Here is an 18,352-nt window from a genome sequence, read left to right as displayed (position 1 = left end):
CTGTCTCATGATATCGAGTGTTACCGACCCTCCTGTTTCAGTCCCTGCTGTCTCATGATATCGAGTGTTACCGACCCTCCTGTTTCAGTCCCTGCTGTCTCATGATATCGAGTGTTACCGACCCTCCTGTTTCAGTCCCTGCTGTCTCATGATATCGAGTGTTACCGACCCTCCTGTTTCAGTCCCTGCTGTCTCATGATATCGAGTGTTACCGACCCTCCTGTTTCAGTCCCTGCTGTCTCATGATATCGAGTGTTACCGACCCTCCTGTTTCAGTCCCTGCTGTCTCATGATATCGAGTGTTACCGACCCTCCTGTTTCAGTCCCTGCTGTCTCATGATATCGAGTGTTACCGACCCTCCTGTTTCAGTCCCTGCTGTCTCATGATATCGAGTGTTACCGACCCTCCTGTTTCAGTCCCTGCTGTCTCATGATATCGAGTGTTACCGACCCTCCTGTTTCAGTCCCTGCTGTCTCATGGCAGGCAGCCTGGGGGCACAGTCCCAGCTTTTCCTCTCTCCCTCGTTTCAGTCTCCTTGCCCTTTGGCCTTCCTGTCTGGGCCAGCAGGGACACCAGGACCAATGCCAGAGACAGCCGTGGTTTTGAACCCTTCCAGTCCCAGTTTGTTTCCAATCCTCAAAAGGTTTGGGAGTTCAGTGACTAAAGCCTGTAGTGTGTGTGTGGACATTTTATTTGTTTATTTGTTTGTTTTGTTTTTAACCTGCTCTTGCTTTGACATTTTTCCAATGTGAGTTCATGTTATATATTTAGTTTGGTTTTTTTTAATTAAATCAGTCTGCACAATGTTAAAACGCTTACATTTGGGTGTTGATGGGATGGGGGAAGGCAGGGATTGAATCTAAGGCAAGTTCCCAGTACTTTTATTTTCCTTTTCATGTCCTCGCGTCACTGTAGCAGGATAAATGCCCCCCCACTCCCCCCCACCCTGAAATTTGGTACAGCAGGGGGTTATATCAGGGCTTTATTGCAAACCCTGTGCTCCTTGGAAACCTGCCTTTAGCCTGTGCTGCTGCCGCCCTCTGGACTTGGCCCCCCCGTTCTCCTTTCTGGTTCATCTGAAAATGTTTTTTACAGGCCGAGTCCTGCATAGGCCGAGGTGCTGCAGGATGAGGTCAGGGATGAACGCCGTGCTTAATTTTTGTGGGTTGTGGCTCTTTTGTTGCTGTAAGAAGCATTGGCTGGCCTTTGTTAAGGAAGTTAATCTAATTTTAAAACCATACAAAGCACATTTTTTTTTTGTGTTTTTATTTTAATGCCATCCAAAAATAATATTGAAAGAAAAATCTCCTCGTCATATTTTGAGTGTTTCTGGCTGCTACTGCCTCCGTCCCAAAGTTTCTGTTCAGCTCTTCATATGCTGCATTGATAATCTCAGGATTGGCCACGTTTCCCAAGTCGCCCCAAACTGAGCGATTCAAGACTCTCTTGATGAACTGGTGATTTTATTTTGCAAATGCCTGAGGCAGAGAGGTTTTGGGGTGGGAATTTGGCCACTCCCAAACTCTGGGTCTCGAGGTGACCCACATATAAATATATTCCTGGGGGTAGGGAGCTGTCGTGGAGTATCAGACCTTACGAAAGAGTCCCTGGATGCCTCCGGGGCAGACAGGAGAATTGCCTGGTCCCTCGAGTCTATGAGGCATGGGAGCAGCAGCAGCGCCGATTTCTGAGATACTGGAGGCGTTGCCACACTTTGCTCTTCGCAGCCCGGAGTACATGGAGCGCACCAGCCAGGGAATTCGCCACTCCCGGCTGGCACCAGCTTCCCACTGAGGAGGGGCCAATGTGGCCGGGGGAGTGATCCCAGGGGCAGCACAGCGACGGGCACCTCTTCCTCCGGATCCGGCGCGCACCGGGAGCCGTGGGGCTCGTCTGACCCTGAAGGGAAAGAGAGACCAAGAAATCAAACGTAAAAAAAAAAAAAAAATCAGAATTAATAATTATTGGGTAGGATGGGATTGTGCGATATCGCTCTAGGGTTGACAATTCGGAGAATCCAAAAAGGAGGACATTTGCCTCCAAAAAGGAAAGCAAAATGCAGCATGAATACTTGCATATATAATTAGAAATAAATGTGAATATACAAATATATTTACATAGATGCAACATTACAAATTATAACTATAATTTAAATACAAGTACAATTCACGCTATTGTAAGAGACTCTGACCAAATAATTCAGATAACAGCATATTTAGGATTCAGTTAAAATAATTCCCTGCCCCAAAGAGCTTACCGTCAGTGTGGATTCATTGCCCCATCTTTTGCTCCCTACCTCCACAACCATCTTACTGTATCTATGGAAGTACCTTTCGCCTTCCTGTGCCACATTTCCCTCCTGTCTCTTCTCCCTGTATCCAACCTCCCCACTCTCTCCTTGTCCAGCAGCAGATCACTGAGCAAGTACAAGGTTTTTTTTTCTCCCCATCCCTGCTCCCTTGCCGCCCCCCCCCCCCCCCCCCCCCCCCCCAGCACAAGGTCTGTCTCTCTGGCACACACACAGACGTGGGCACGCACATGATTTTCTACCGTTGTGTTACTCACGTACTTAATCAGCAAGGGCTTCCATTCCTGCCCCCTAAGCAGGCACCGCAGCAGTATCACTTTATTTATTTATTTATTTTATTTAGAGCCGGCACTCGCTACATAAAGAAGTTGTGCTGCCTGCCGCCAGCCCTTACCCAGCGTGCAACAGCCTCCTTCCCATTCTCCGTGCCCCTTGCCCCTGCTCTCGCAGCCACGCATGCTGGCTTTGTCCACGGAGGGGCCCCACTGCGCCTCTCCTCCTGAGCTCAGGCTGGCTGCAAGCGCATGGACGCTGCTGCCTGTCAGCTGTCTTGCAGAAGGTGCGCGCCTCCTCCGTGCGCTTTCCCTGACTCTCCTCCCTTCCTGCTCTCACCTTGGTTATCTGTGCCCCTCACACCCTCCTTCCCACACACTGCTGCGCTCTGCCTGTCCTGCAGTATTGTCAGTTTTTTTTTTTTAGGGGGAGGGGGGAGGTTGCAGGGCAGGGAGGCTGGACTCCCTAGTGGCCACCTACATCGCGCTCATTATAAAATGGTTTCAAAATTAACCTCTCCAGCTTGTTCTGGTGCCCGGCTCGCTCAACCTTTGACCTCGTACCTTTATTTATTTATTTATTTATTTATTTATTGCCTCGTATATTCTGCCTTTTTGACAGCTAATCAAAGAAGTTTGCATACTTAAGAATGCTTGTTCATTATAAAAAAAAAGAATAAAATCCCCCCCAAACATACAAAATATTAAAAAATAATATGCTGCCGGGGGAACAATTTGTGCCTTTCGGGGACAGTGAAGAGACAACAAAATTATTCTATTTCTTACGTATGTTTAAAAGAACTGTCAGCAGCAGGAGTTTGGCTTGGAATCATGTAGTCGTCATGGCTTTTCTTTGCATATCTAAATGCATCTCCAATTGTAATATTTTACAGTAAACTTGAACATGATTCTGTTGGCAGAGGGAAGCCATTTTGTATATTAGTGATGTCATCGCGCACAGACTGCTGGGAGAGCTCTTCTATTGGCTGGAGACTGCAACGGGAAGCAAAGGCAGCTGGAGAGATCTACAGAGGTTGCGGGAGGGAGCACAGGCCAGCAGCAGAGCTCTTCTGGTCAGAGACTGGGGGAGGGAGGAGGGAGCACAGGCTGGAAGAGGTCTTCTTGATTAAATATTTCCCCAGAACACAATTTATTCCAGAGGACCAGCAGTTTGTTTCCTACTGCTCCTTTAGGATCCAACTTGATCACAACTGGCCTCCAATGGATTTTGGTAACATAGGTCCTTCATTCTCAATTCCCCTATTTTACTTTCCCATCCAACCCATTTAGCCCCTTACAGCAACCATCCTTGCTGGGGCCTGTGTACCAAGGCTCCAAGTGCTGGAACTGTGCAATCATAGGCCCTAAATATGACAACATTCTAGTGGGAGTACGGAGAGGATCGTCTTGCTGGTGGCTGAAGAGAATCAGTAAGTATTGCATTGGGAAATTTAGAACTTAAAAAGTTTGGGGAGCAGTAAACTATTGGGGTATATTCTTTAGTGTGTGTGTGTTTAAAAACAAGCAAACCAAAAAGGTAGGTAAAGGCTTAGAGTTTGTGTGTGTGTGTTGTAAAAAGCTAGCCAAAAGGGAGGAAAAAGCATAGACTTTGTGTGCAAAATAGAATCTTTATGGTTAGAAATCCCATGTGTGTTGAGGAAGAGTATAGCAATAGGAGTATACTACTGTCCACCTAGCCAAAATGATGTGTTGGATGATGAAATGCTAAGGGGCAGTAATAATGGGAGATTTCAGTTACCCCATTATTGACTGGGTAAATGTAACAGGGTATGCTAGAGAGAGAAAATTCCTGGATGAAATAAATGACAGCTTTATGGAGGAATGGGTTCAGGAACAGACTAGAGAGGGAGCTATTTTAGATCTAATTCTTAGCAGCACGCAGGATTTGGTGAGAGAGGTAACGGTGGTGGGGATGCTTGGCAATAGTGGTAACATGATCAAATTTGAATTAATGACTGGAAGGGGGACAATAAGTAAATCTATGGCTCTATCACTAAACTTTGATACAATAAAAATAGAAAAAAACTGAAAGGTGCAGCTACTAAGGTTGAGTGTACAACAGGCATGGACATTATTAAAAAAAAAAAAAAAAAATTAAAAAAAATCTTAGATGTGCAGTCCAGATGTTTTCCACGCGTTAAGAAAGTGGAAGGAAGGCCAAGTGATTCCGGTCTGGTTAAAAGGTGAGGTGAAAGAGGCTATTTTAGCCAAAAGTTCTTCCTTCAAAAACTGGAAGAAGGATCCATCTGAAGAAAATAGGAAAAAGCATAAGCATTGACAAGTTAAATGTAAAATGATAAGATAGGCTAAAAGAGAATTTGAAAAGTTGGCTGGAGAGGCAAAAACTCATAATAAAAACTTTTAAAGTTGGTTTTATGTGAAAACTAATAAAGATACTTAAACATAAAAACTTTTAAAATATATCCGAAGCAGGAAATCTGCAAGGGAGTCGGTTGGATAATTGAGGGTTAAAGGGGCACTTAGGGAAGATAAGGCAATTGCAAAAAGACTAAATTCATTCTTTGGTGATTACTGAGTAGGATGTTGGGGAGATACCCATTTGAAGTGGTTTTCAAGGGTGACTGTTCAGATGAACTGACACAAATCACGGTGAAACTGGAAGATGTAGTAGGCCAGATTAACAAACTAAAGAGTAGCAAATCACCTGGACCGGATAGTATGCATCCCAGGGTTCTGAAGGAACTAAAAAATGAAATTTCAGACCTATTACAAGTAATTTGTAACATCATTAAAATCATCCATTATACCTGAAGACCGGAGGGTGGCCAATGTAACCCGATATATAAAAAGGGCTCCAGGGGAGATCCAGGAAACTATAGACTAGTGAGCCTGACTTCAGTGCCAGGAAAAATAGTGGAAACTTTTAAAGAATAAAATCACAGAACATAAAGATAGTCATGATTTAATAGGACACAGCCAGCATGGATTTACCCAAGGGAAGTCTTGCCTCACAAATCTCCTACATTTATTTTTTGAAGGGGTGAATAAACGTGAACAAAGGTGAACCAGTAGATGTGGTGTATTTGGATTTTCAGAAGGCGTTTGACAAAGTCCCTCATGAGAGGCTGCTAAGCAAACTAAAACGTCATGGGATAGGAGGTGATGTCCTTTTGTGGATTGTAAACTGGTTAAAAGGAAACAGTAGGATTAAATGATCTGTTTTCACAGTGGAAAAAACAGTGGAGTGCCTTAGGGATCTGTACATGGACTGGTGTTTTTTAATATATTTATAAATGATCTCGAAAGGGGTATGATGAGTGAGGTGATCAAATTTGCAGAGGACACAAAATTATTTAGAGTAGTTAAATCACAAGCCGATTGTGATAAATTGCAGGAGGACCTTTTGAGAATGGAAGATTGGGCATCCAAATGGCAGATGAAATTTAATGTGGATAAGTGCAAAGTGATGCATATAAGGAAAAATAACTTATGCTGTAGCTACACAATGTTAAGTTCCATTTTAGGAGCTACGACCCAGGAAAAAGATCTAGGAGTCATAGTTGATACTACATTGAAATCAGCTCAGTGAGTGTGCTGTGGTGGTCAAAAAAGCAAACAGAATGTTAGGAATTATTAGGAAGGAAATGGCAAATAAAACAGAGGATGTCATAATTCCTCTATAACTCTTGATGGTTAGACTGCACCTTGAATACTGTGTGCAATTCTGGTTGCCACATCTCAAAAAATGCATAATTTCACTGGAGAAAGTACAGAGAAGGGTGACAAAAATGGTAAAGGGTAGGGAATGGTTCCCCTATGAGGAAAGACTAAAAAGGTTAGGGTTGTTCAGCTTGGAGAAGAGATGGCTGAGTGATAATAGAGGTCTACAAAATTATGAAAGGACTTGAATGGGTAAATGTGAATTGGTTATTTACTCTTTTGGATAATACAAGAGCTAGGGGGCATAGCATGAAGTTAGCAAGTAGCACATTTAAAACAAATCGGAGAAAATTATTTTTTTTACTCAACACGCAATTAAGCTCTAGAATTTGTTGCCAGAGGATGTGGTTAAGGCAACTAGTGTAGCTGGGTTTAAAAAAGGTTTGCATAATTTTCTGAATGAGAAGTCCATAAACTGCTATTAATCAATAGGGAATAGTTTGTTGATGGCATTAGTAGCATGGGATCTGTTTAATGTTTGGGTACTTGCCAGGTAATTGTGACTTGGATTGGCCCCTGTTGGAGACAGGATACTGAACTTGATGGACCCTTGATCTGACCTAGTATGGCATATCTTATGCTCTTATCTTCACTATGCAATGATCAGGGATCCCTCCTTCCAGGGCCTATAACCATTTCCTCCATAGCATCCCCAGCCCCATCTGGCTTAGAGAGTGGAAGACCTGACTCAGAAATCTAACCCAGGTCCTCCATAAGGTAGCAGGCAAGGCCGCTTCAAAGCCACTTGGCTGGCCCTTGGTAAGGACGATTTGAACTCACCCTGCCCCACTAGTACTCACCGCTTCCTTCCTGGATGGCATTTCTCTCTCCGGCATCCTCTTCTTGGCTGTCTTTGGAGAACCCTCGTTGCATGGCAGCGAGAAGCTGGATGTGCTGGGGAACTGGGCACGGTCTGTGATCCGAAGACAGCAAGACCTGCAGGGGTACTTGTGGAAGACCTCTGGGACTGCCGGTTCCTGAGCAGACAGAAGCACGAGAGAGAGACAGCTCAGGAATGACTATACCATGGGCGTGCAGGAAAGGGTTTGCTGCAGCATATCTCAGCTGAAAGAGAGAGAGGAAGAGGAAACAGTCAGGGAGAGAGGAAGAGAAGAAGCGTGTGCCAGAAGGGTGAGGGAGGAGGAGGAGACGTGACAGGGAAGAGAGGAGAAGAGTTAAAACAAGGAGAGATGGCGTTTACACAGAAATGTACCCTAAAAGACCCTGGCCACTATCCGCAACCCCAAAATGTCTTCATTTTCTCCCGTTAGAATCAGTCCCATCTGTGGTGGGATGTCGAGGCGCTCTCCCGCTCTCTCTTGTGTTTGGGGGAGGGGAAACACGAGAGAAAACTGCTGCTTTTTTAATCCAGAGGATCATGAGTACTAATCCCGGACTGGGCTCTGGCTCCCTGGCTTCAGCTTCAAATTAACTCCCTGTGCCTCGGTTCTACTCCCCAGCTCCGTCACTGACCGTGTGAGAACGTGGGAGAGTCCTGGCAACTTCCAGAATTATCCGGGCGGTAAACCCAAGATTTCACATTTTCCTCCCGCTGCCAAGCGCGTGGGCCGTTCTGGGGATGAACCTGAACTTTTAACCAGCGCAAGCCGACATTCAGCACTACCTGGCTACGGTTAGGCAGGCAATTCTGGCTGGGGAAAAAAATGGCTGCCCTAAAGTTACTGGGATAACGGTATATTCAGAAGGACACTTATCCGGGTATGCTCCGGCGAATATCCGGGTACAGTTACCCGGGTAACTTTCCCCCTCTCTGGCCGGGTGAATATCATCCTCTCAGTATTCTTGACTAAACGCATCAGAACTATCCTAAATTATACCAACCAGAATAATCCCAGATGCAACGCAGGCTTTCACAAACAACGGGAAAACCATCCGAAGCATAGAAAAACCTTTTTACATCTGAACAACGCTTGGGCTCTGATTGCATCTCCTGGCACTGCAGGATCTGCTTTTTCCCCCCGGAGTTGTTTTGATTCTGATGCTGCTGACAGCAATGCTATGATTCTAGGTTTCTTTCTCCCCTCTTTCACCACAATTCCTGGTTTTCCTGCATCGGGCCACATCGGTTGGAATGGAAATGTCCCGGGTGTTGACAACGTCTTCATTCTCTGTGATTCTCTCGGTGTCATGATCCCAGTGCTTTTTCTGGCTCTGGGATGGTAGTTTTTACACAGGTTTCCAGTGGATGAGCCGTGCCGAGGCACCACAGGCCTGACATCAGAATGCCACACTCATTTCCACTTCTGTTTTACAGAGTTGGCACTGTATCTGCTTTATTGTTTTGTTTTTTTTTGTTTCTATGCTGGCTGTGAGCAGTCTTCTCCGTAATCCATTACCCTGTGCTGCAGTTATCACACTCTGATCCTTAGGTTTACGCTCACTTTTCCTTAACCATTCATGTTTCGGCATTCACTGATTCATGTGTTACCCGGTGGGTAGCAAGGAGTTTTCTTGCTCTTAAATCCAATTTTTCAAGATCTTTCTGGGGCCAATCTGTGATTCCAAAAACTGGCAAATGACTTGCTTATGATTGGGGGTAAGTCACTTTATCCCCCCTGTGTCTCAAGTTTATTCCCCATCTCTTTCACTGACTGTGTGTGACCTTGGGCAAATGATTTTTAATCTCCCTGTGCCTCAGTTCTAATCCCCAGGTTGTCCTGGCCATACAATCCAGAGCTGGCTGGCTGTTCTTCTCTGGACGGCCTAGAGACACCAATCTTACCTCAACCGGGGGTCTCCTCCTTTTGAAGCCATATGGATTGGCCTTAGTGCAAGAAGCTTTCCGCAGTGGGAGCCTTGGTGCAAGAAGCTTTCCGCAGTGGGAGTCCTGGTGTAAGGCAGTGGTGCTGCCGGCTTCAGATCCCCATGTCATACTCCTGATTCTGCTCCACACGCCCCCGAAGACACCGGTCAGATATTCCCAGTCCTAAAGGGAAGGGAGCAACATGGAAGGCAATGAAATGGGTTGTCTGGACATGGTTCAGCTGGGAGGAGATGAATTCATTTAGATCCAATTGCCTTCACACCCTAAATCTTTATTGCTGAGAAGGTCAGAAGGCTTTCAAAAGCCCCTCGCCTTATTTGCTGCTGTCTTTACCTATCTGAATCGATCAGAGTGGGAATGCTGCACGGCTGTTTGCCTTCAGAGCCTGCCTACCCACCCACCCACGCAGTAATTGTGCGCCTTGCTTGGGAGCTTTTGGACAATGGCATATCAATTCAATCCTTGAGAGTACAAACATTGGCACTGTTCCTGCCAGACGACACACAGCGTGTGGAAGCAGGACACTGCTCCAGTCACTTACGCTCTGTAAGGTGGTCTTCAGCTTGGCCTCTGCCTTGGGACAGAGGGCAACAAGGATCAGCAGGGCCAACGAAGTACCTAGGAGGAGGTAGGAAGTGGGAGCCCACCTTTCTGCCTCAGTCTCCCCTTCCTCCTCCTCCTCCTCCTCCTCCCAGTCAGCTCCCAGGAGGGGGTTGAGCTGCGGCTGTGGGAACAGGAACCAGAGGGGGCACCTCGGCCACTCCAGCCAGGTGGGGAGTTGGAAGGATGCTATCGGAATCCAGGTGAAAAGGAAGGGCAGACAACATAGGGTGATCAGGATCATTCTTATCCTTCCCCCCTGCCCCCCTGCTGGATCCCCCCCCCCCCCCTCCTCCCTTAGCAGTACATGGTCAGCAGGGAGGGTGCACCAGGAGGAAGCCAGGCTAATTTACTGAATGAGGAATGCTGGGGAACACCGTTGCTAGGATACTGCCAGTGGGGAAGAGTGTGACATCATAACTGCGGCACTCATGGGGAATTCTCTCGTCAGGGGTCCCCCCGGGAATTCTCTCTCCTTATACTTTCCTATTCAGCTCTCCCAGGATGCCTTCCTATCCAACTCTCACGAGAGCTCTTCCTCCTGCGAGGCCTCCTGCTTTCTTTGCCCCCCAGCATACATGGCTGCAGTGGCACAATTGTTTAGGATATGGTATTTATTTATACAACAATACTTACTCTGAGTAATAACCAAAGTTGTAAATTCAAGCCTCGTCGGGAGTGCTCGGACCTTTCCTTGGATAGACCCAATTGAGTCAATGCTGGCAGCTTGATGTTGGCGGGGTATTGTCCAGCAAGGCCAATGGGAGGCTGGATGTTCCGGCAATAGCCTCACAAGTTGTGATGGCTGGTTAGATTATTGCAAAGCTTACTGGTAAGGCATGAAGAGGGGGAGAGGGAGATTAAATATAGGAACTGCCATATTGGGTCAGACCAAGAGTCCATAAAATCCAGTATCCTGTGGGACCATCCAGTTCACAACTGGCAGTACCTGGCAGGATCAATAAAAGGTCAATAGATTCCATGCTGCTTATGCTCAGGAATAAGCAAGCGGCATCCCCCAAAGCTACCTGGTTAATAAGCTTATGGACTCTTTCTCCACAAATTTGTCCAATCCTCTTTTAAACCCAGCTACGCTAACTACCTTTACCATGTCCTCCAGCAATGAATTCCAGAGCTTAATTGTGTGAAAAACTATTTTCTTTGGTTTATTTGAGAGAGTAAACAACCAACTTGCATTTACCTATTCCACTCCACTCATGATTTTATAGACTTCTATCATATCCCCCCCTCTCAGCCCAGGATGGTGGAGACCAAGGAGGAAGCAGACAAAATCAGCTATCAGCAGGAATATATCCTTAGCAGTGTGGATAGGAATAATTGGGTAGACTGGAGGGATAGGCTGCTCTTTATCTGCCAGCATACACCATGTACTTCTGACGAGAGCCTGATGAGAGAGGAATAAGGAGAGAATCGTTGCAGGAGGAGGATTCCTGATGGGAAATAGAATCTAAAGTACAGAAGAAGGCAATGCCCCCTTGTCCCTTTCAGAAACGAATTCATTTTTGCTGCCCACCACATACTGCATGTTGTTGGAGAAGTACCAGAACCAAGCCCGTGAACAGCATCAGGGTTGCCATGACAGCAGGTCTTCATGACAGCTGTTACTATTCAGGCCTTCGTACCCTTCCATTATGGCTAAAAAAAAAAAAAAAAAACCAAACAAACCTCTTGAACATCACGCTTATTCCATGGAGACCGAGTGGTTTCCAGGAACCAAGTGGATGAGGTGATTAAGGAAACAAATGAAAAAAGGCAGGAGTGGAGCAAAGAAAGTATGCCTGAAGAACAGGCCGCTCAGTTACCCAAAACAGAAAGCCGTCGAGTACTAAAGGGGTCAAAAATACTACAGGTTTAGCTCTAACGTGGAATGGAGTCTCCCTCGTCCCTTGCATTGCTGCCCTTACACACCATGATAGTCTCTCTCATTCCCATATCTGGGAATGTTCCAGACTTGGCCCAAAGACGCCAGAATCCTAAAGGAATTGCTGTGTTTGTAGTCCGGGCGCAGCAGGGAAGTTGTTTTGTGAGGGTCCCGGAAGGGGCAGTCACCCGGTCTCGTGCAGGCAGTAAGGAAGAGAAGTGGGAAGAAGGTCCCTATCAAGCTTGCATGGCCAGAAGAAGGAGCAGAGGCATCATCAGCCCAAGCAGCCAAAGAAGGAGGAAGAGGCCTTCCTATTGACTGCATCCCAGAGGAGGAAGCTGCTGCCGCTGGTGGGTTTGGGGCGGGAGAACGAGTGATTGAGTGTGTGTGTGTGGGAGAGGGAGAGAAATGAGTGGGAGTGGGCCTGTGTGTGTCAGGGAGTATATGCGAAGGGGTGAGTGTGTAGGAGAATGAAAGGAGTGAGTGAGCGAGCATGTGTGAGAGAGAGTATGAGGGGGAACATAGGAGTGTGTTAGGGGGTGTGTGCATCGGAGAGAAGAAATTGTGTGCATCCTTCCCTCTCTCCCTACCTGATGAAAATCTCAGGGTGACGCAACATCAGAAGTTCCCATGTTGCTGCTTCCTGTGGTTCTTCCCACTAATGTTCCGCAAATTCCTTACTGACTTTAAATCATCTAATCATCCTGACTCTCAACTGTTTACCGCATAACTCACCCCCTTCTCCCTGTAACTACTTGCCCTCCCCTTCTAACCTAATAATTCATTCTGGACTTGATATCCATTCCTCTGATATTGTTTAACTGGTTTAAATGGTTTTGTACTGCTACCCAACTGTTAAGAATCTGTTTAACGTTCATATTACTGCTCAGTTACAAGATAAATCTATACTTTTGTAAACCGTTATGATGGCTCAACCGAATAACGGTTTATAAAACTCATCAAATAAATAAATAAATAAATATCGCGATGCTATTAAGTTGGAGGAACCATAGAAAAGCAGCATTTTCTGCTTTCCTGCTCAGGTTTTGGGGTGTCTCAAGACTGAACGACAGCTCCGGGCCTGGTGTTCATTTTTGAGGGTTAAAATGTGTGCGTCGGGCGCCCGGTTATTTTTTTTACATGCGGGGGGAATAGCTAATAGCCTCATCAACGTGGCATTTACGTGTGATGGAGCGCTGTTAGCCTCGCGCTGGTTTGGACAAGCGTTTTGCACGCGCCGATCCCCTTATTGCATCAGGGGTTATGGGTGCACGTCCAAAACGTGCGTCTAACCGTGGGTTAACCTGTGCGCAAGCCTGAGCACGCAATATTACATCGGTCTGTATGTCAGCTATCTGGGCTGATCTCAGGGAAGGGCAGTGGGCTGACCAACCGTGGACAGAGTGCACGGAGAGAGTGAATGCCCTGAAGAGCAGGAATGGAGAGGAGGACGTGTAAAGGTGGCTGCTGCAGACTGGGTAAGGGCTGGCAGCAAATACAAGAACTTTACATGGTGCTGAACCAGTCCAGGGGAGGGGACACCCCTGAAGTGAGTACATGAGCAGCAGTAAAAGCATCTGCGTATATTGTTTGAGACAGTGTGTGTGTTGCAGTGACACAGAGAGTCTGTGTGTGTGTGTGTGTCCAAGTGACTCTCTGAGCGAGTGTGTGTCAGTATCTGAGTGTGTGTGAGAGACTCGGAGAATGTGAGAGTGTGTGGGTGTCGGTTTCTGAGAGTGTGTGTGAGTGTGAGCTATCCCTCTTTCTCCATCTTCACCAATCTTAGGGTAACTAGCTGGGCTGATGCCACTGCACAGCAACCTAGTTCTAGCTATTTTTTGCCCAGTCTGGAGATTTTTTTTTTTTTTTACAGTGGATCTAATGACTTTCTTTAAGTAGAAGTTTGCAACACTTCTTGTTCAAATTGTGTGGTCGAGTCTGTCTGAGAAGGGGTCTAATTATACCTAAATAGTCATTAACAAAGGGGCATGTCGGTTTGCCAACTGGCCGCTAATATAGAAGCATTTAATTTATTTATAACCTGCTTACGCGTAAAGCACTAAGCACTGTACATAAAACACATATAATAGCTAAGACTAGACAGGACAGAGAATTTACAGCATATCTAAATTGGAAACAAAGCAAGCAGCAGATATCTAAATGTTCAGTAAAAAAACCCAAAAAACCCTTCAATAAAAACTTGTTTAGATAAAATATATTTAAAAGCTCTTAAAAATCTTTGAGCGTCAATAAAAGGCTTCTATAAATAAGAATGTCTTTAAAAGGCTCTTAAAAAGTCTTTGAACAATTCTGTAGCATCAGATCCAGTCAGCAAATTCCAAAGGTGGGTCGCAGCCGCAGAAAACGCTCTCTTGTAATACAGAGACGGGCACGTTTTATGGTTGGGGCTTCAAGAAGACCATGATCCATAGGAGGCATGAGCCCAATAGGCGTGTAGATCTTCAATAGATTATTTATTCATGGGTGGGCATCCAGGGATAACTATTTATGCACTGCTGCTTTTATCTATTTAAAATAAATTATAAACCACTTTCTCAGTCAAAATTGGTTGTCCAAAGGTGTAAAACATAGTTCACAGTAACAAATAAAACAATCCAAATTAATTAATTGTAAACAATATACAATATGCAACAATATTCTTCACTAAATAATAAAACAATCCAATATTCAGTTCTCTGCTGGACAGGAAGCCAATGCAGCTCCACCGAAACAGGTTATATGCTCTTTCATCTTACAACCAGTAATCTAGCGGCCCTGTTCTGCGACAGCTAGATGATAGACTATAGAATCAGATAAAGACTACATGGCTCATCTGGTCTGACCGTCTGCAGCTCTACAGTCCCTTCCGATTCCTCAGAGATTCCCCGGGCTTGTCCTCCGTGCTTTCCTGAATTCTGACACTGTCCCCCGGGAGGCTGTTCCATGCATCCACCACCCTCTCTGTAAAGGAATAGATTACTCCCGATCTTACCCCCCTGTGAAGGCGTGGCTTTACCACCCATCCTTAACCTGTGCGGGACCAGGCTAGGAGCCTGGTGCACCTTAAATCCCACAGCGGGAAAGAGCTGGGCAGGAAAAGCTCTGTGGGCGGGACCCAGCTGGGGAGGTTAAGACACAAAGCCCACCTAGAATCAGGAGACCCACCCCCACCTTTCTAGGAGAAGGCAGCTCCTAAATACATTTCTATCCTAAGTGCAGCTGTGAGTATTGCTGCTGGGGGTAAGCAGTGTCTCGGGGAGAAGGCAGCTCCTAAAACTCACTTCATTCTGACTAAAGCTGTGATTGTTGCTGCTGGAAGGTAGGTAGTCTTCTATTGATTGTATGTTGAGAAGTGTAAATAAACTTAGAATCTGTTAAGAAAAGGCTGGAGTCAGCGTGGTTTCTGCCTCCAGCCCAAGAAAGCTGCTTGCTCATCCCAAAAATGGTGTCAGTATGGGGATTTTTCTCTAAGCTGTGCACAGAGAGAAACTGTCTCCAGGGGAGGAACAACTAGAAGAAGAGTTTTGGTGTGAGTTCTGCCATAGAAATAGTTTGGGATAGAGGGAGTATTGTTAAGCTTGTACACAGAGTACTGTGAAGAGTTTTAAAAGGGGGTGTGGTTCCAGGAGCACACATAAATAAACTTGTGTAGAGAACCAGGCCCGGCATGACACACTGTGCAAACCATGCATTTGCACACCCGGGGGTGTGTGTGTGTGTGTGTATGGCAGTAGCAGAAGCCATGGGGTCGCCAGCGGAGCCTAACCTGCTGGCAGCCGAAGAAGGAGTCAGGCCACATGCTGCCAGCGGAAAATGAGGCCTGGTGTTTTTCTTTGCGTGTGCGCCCGTGCACAACTTTTCCCACAAAAGCGCACAGCTTCCGCTCCCCCCACCCCCAAGCAGGAAGGCCGGTGGGCTGTAGTGGCGGCCTCCAAACACAGCAATTCCTTTAGAATTCTGGTGTCTTTGGGCGGTAATGCGGCTCCATGGGTCTGCTCTCGCTACTCCTTCCCTCCCTCACCAGCACCGTAGCAACGGAAAATACTTCCACTGCCTCCCTCGTACCCACCCTGCCCTGCTTCGCCCGGTCTCTCCTCTTCTGCCGGCGCCAGGAGCGCAGAAACCTCCCAGTGCTTACCTCATCGCGGGCTGAATACTTCCTGCTGCTCTCAGGCATGATTGCCCGCATATTGGCCCGTTACAACAAAACAGTTTCCAGCCCTCCCTCCCCAGCATCTGGGCCTTCTAGCTGGCCCCTACCGGCTGGAACAGGGAGTCTACTCAGAACCTGTCCTTTCGGGGCCCTTCCTGAATAGTCATGACCACAAATGTGAGTAAATATATATTTTTACTTATTCAGAGATAGTGAGAGAGAATGAGCCACTGAGCATGTGTGAGAGCATGAGCCCTTTTGAAGCTAAGCATGTGAGTGGGGGAGCCAGTGAGCATATGTGAGTACATGTGTGTCAGTGAGCATGAATGTCAGAGCGTGTGAGGGCGCATATGAGAGAGTATGTAGGAGAATGAATGTGTGTATATAAGACGGAGAGTTTGTGTGCACCCCTACGCCTGACTGATCAATGACAGGCGCAGGATGACAGGAATCAAAAGAGCGTGGCAATTTTTATCATTATTTTAAATTATTAGGTGATATTAGATGTCTGCTGTTTTAAAATATTTTCTTGATGTATGGGAAATTTGTACACATTTTTTTTAAATAATTGGATGCTCCATTTATCAGCTGATCTGAAATATTTAGTCTTTTAATTAGTGTGGTTTTACTGTTATGACTGAAGTTTTATTTTTTTTTATTTCATATTTTATGAGGAATGAAGGTGATTCTGTTTTTCCATTGTTGCACTGCCTACAGGATCTGGCTTGTTGCGGTTTCCAGGTCAGTTTTTGTCTGTGTGTTTCTGTTTATCTTATGGGCTCTTTGTTCTGTGTGTCAGAGTAGCATGTAGTTTCTGTTTCGGGATCTATAGCAGCCTAGCTTGTTCCCTTTCCCCAAAAGGTGGTATATTGGTGTTTTAAGGTCTGGTGTCATATTTACGGGTTGCCCTTTCATAGGAAGGGTTGTAACTGTTTGCCTGCTGGCAGTTAATGCTGTTTTGGTATGGAGATTTATTGTATTGTAATTCTGTTTACCCAAGGCTTTCTGAGGGCCAGGTTCACATCCAACATGCGTTACAATAGGCCTAATGCCGTAAGAACATAAGTACCATGCTGGTTCAGACCAAAGGTCCATCGAGCACAGCATCTTGTTTCTAGCAGAGGCCAGTCCCTGAAAGTAGATTGAGGTTTTTTTTGCTGCTATCTCCCTATGACAAGTGGTGGGTCTGGTTAATAATTATTTATAAACTTTTCTTCCATGAACTTGTCCAAACCCTTTTAAATCCAGTTATGCTAGCTACCTTGATCCCATCCTCAGACAATGAATTCCATAACTTGATTGTGCTCTAAGTGAAAAAATACTTTTCCAATTTGTTTTAAATCTGTTACCTCTTCGTTTCAACGAGTGTCCCCTAGTCCTAGTGTTGTTTGAAAAGGTAAATAACTTTTCCTTATTTATCTGTTCTACTCCACTTTTGATTTTGTAGACCTTAATCATATCCTGCTTCAATCATCTCATCTCCAAGCCGAAGAGTCTTAACCTGTTTAGCCTTTCTTCGTAACGGAGCTGTTCCAACCCTTTAGCCATTCTTGTTCCCTCTGTGTATATTTTCTAACTCCACTATTCCCTTTTGAGATGGGATGACCAGAACTGCACGTTCAGGATGCGGCTGCATCACTGATCTGTATGGAAGCATTAAGATCTCAGTTGTATTTTAATTTCCTTTTTTGAATTATTCCCAGCATTCTCTTTGCTTTTTTGACCTCCGTTGCCCATTAGCTGAGGATTTCAGTGACTCCTACATCTTTTTCCTGAGTGGTTACTGCTAACGCGGGATCCATTATTGTGTATCTAAAATTAGGGTTATTTTTCCCTATTTGCACTGCTTTGCTCTTGTCCATACTAAATTTCATCTGCCATTTAAATGCCCAGATACATTTTTTTTTGTGATATGTTTACCTCCGAAGTTTACTTTGAATGTCCTTCTTTATGTAAAATAATTTAAATATTATTTATGCATAAATAGATATTGTGTGTGGTGGGGAGGATGCGGCTGAGCTGGTGCAAGGCTGTAAGGTTCATCTAAGGTGCCTTAATACTCTTGCACCATCCCTGGCCGCACTGGCTCCGTGAGGGAAAGCAGGAGCCCACCTGGAGCTGTGCTGCTTTGGGTCGGTGGCTCTCCCCACCCACACTAATACTTTGTGTCAGAGTGTGTCTGTGTGGCTGTAAGTCTTTCTGACACACACGCACACACGCTCACTCACTCACTCACTCACTATCAGGTCGATACAGTTATGCCGCGTTAGAAAGAGTGCGGCAGTGCCAGGCGCACCCTCGTTCCCCGCACGCACAGTTCTCTTCACCTACCGCTCGATACTCTCTTCAAATTGCATGCAAATGCATGCCGCGGCTGCGAAGCCTTAGGCGAAGGTTAGGCCCGCGCAACCCATTTTACTGTATAGAGCGCCTATACAGTATCCTGGGTGCGCGGGCCTAACGCTTCACGGCCACGCTGGTACCTGTCATTTCAAATGACAGGTACCAGGAAGTGGACAGTTATGTTCTCCGATGCTCGGCAAACTTTCCCCCAGCCCCCGCTCACCTGCCCTGGCCGCGTCCGGTCTCCGGTGCAGCCCCAGTCCTGTCCCCTCCTCCCGAAGCAAAAAAAAAACAAACCGAAAAAGT

The 18,352-nt window shown here is 45.9% G+C and overlaps 1 protein-coding gene across 1 annotated transcript; it reads right to left on the bottom strand.

The window, feature by feature from the left end:
- Positions 1-960: 960 nt before the first annotated feature.
- Positions 961-15,727, bottom strand: LOC115077473. Its single transcript, XM_029579764.1, has 5 exons — positions 15,689-15,727; positions 9,610-9,792; positions 9,027-9,230; positions 7,084-7,260; positions 961-1,900 (listed from the first exon to the last, which is right to left on the bottom strand). Exons 1-5 carry the CDS (start codon positions 15,725-15,727, stop codon positions 1,655-1,657), a joined length of 849 nt encoding a protein of 282 aa, XP_029435624.1. The 3' UTR covers positions 961-1,654.
- Positions 15,728-18,352: the final 2,625 nt, after the last annotated feature.

Source organism: Rhinatrema bivittatum, chromosome 16 (assembly GCF_901001135.1).
Source record: "Rhinatrema bivittatum chromosome 16, aRhiBiv1.1, whole genome shotgun sequence".
NCBI classification, from domain to species: Eukaryota; Metazoa; Chordata; class Amphibia; order Gymnophiona; family Rhinatrematidae; genus Rhinatrema; species Rhinatrema bivittatum.
This window is presented reverse-complemented; position numbering and strand designations above follow the sequence as displayed.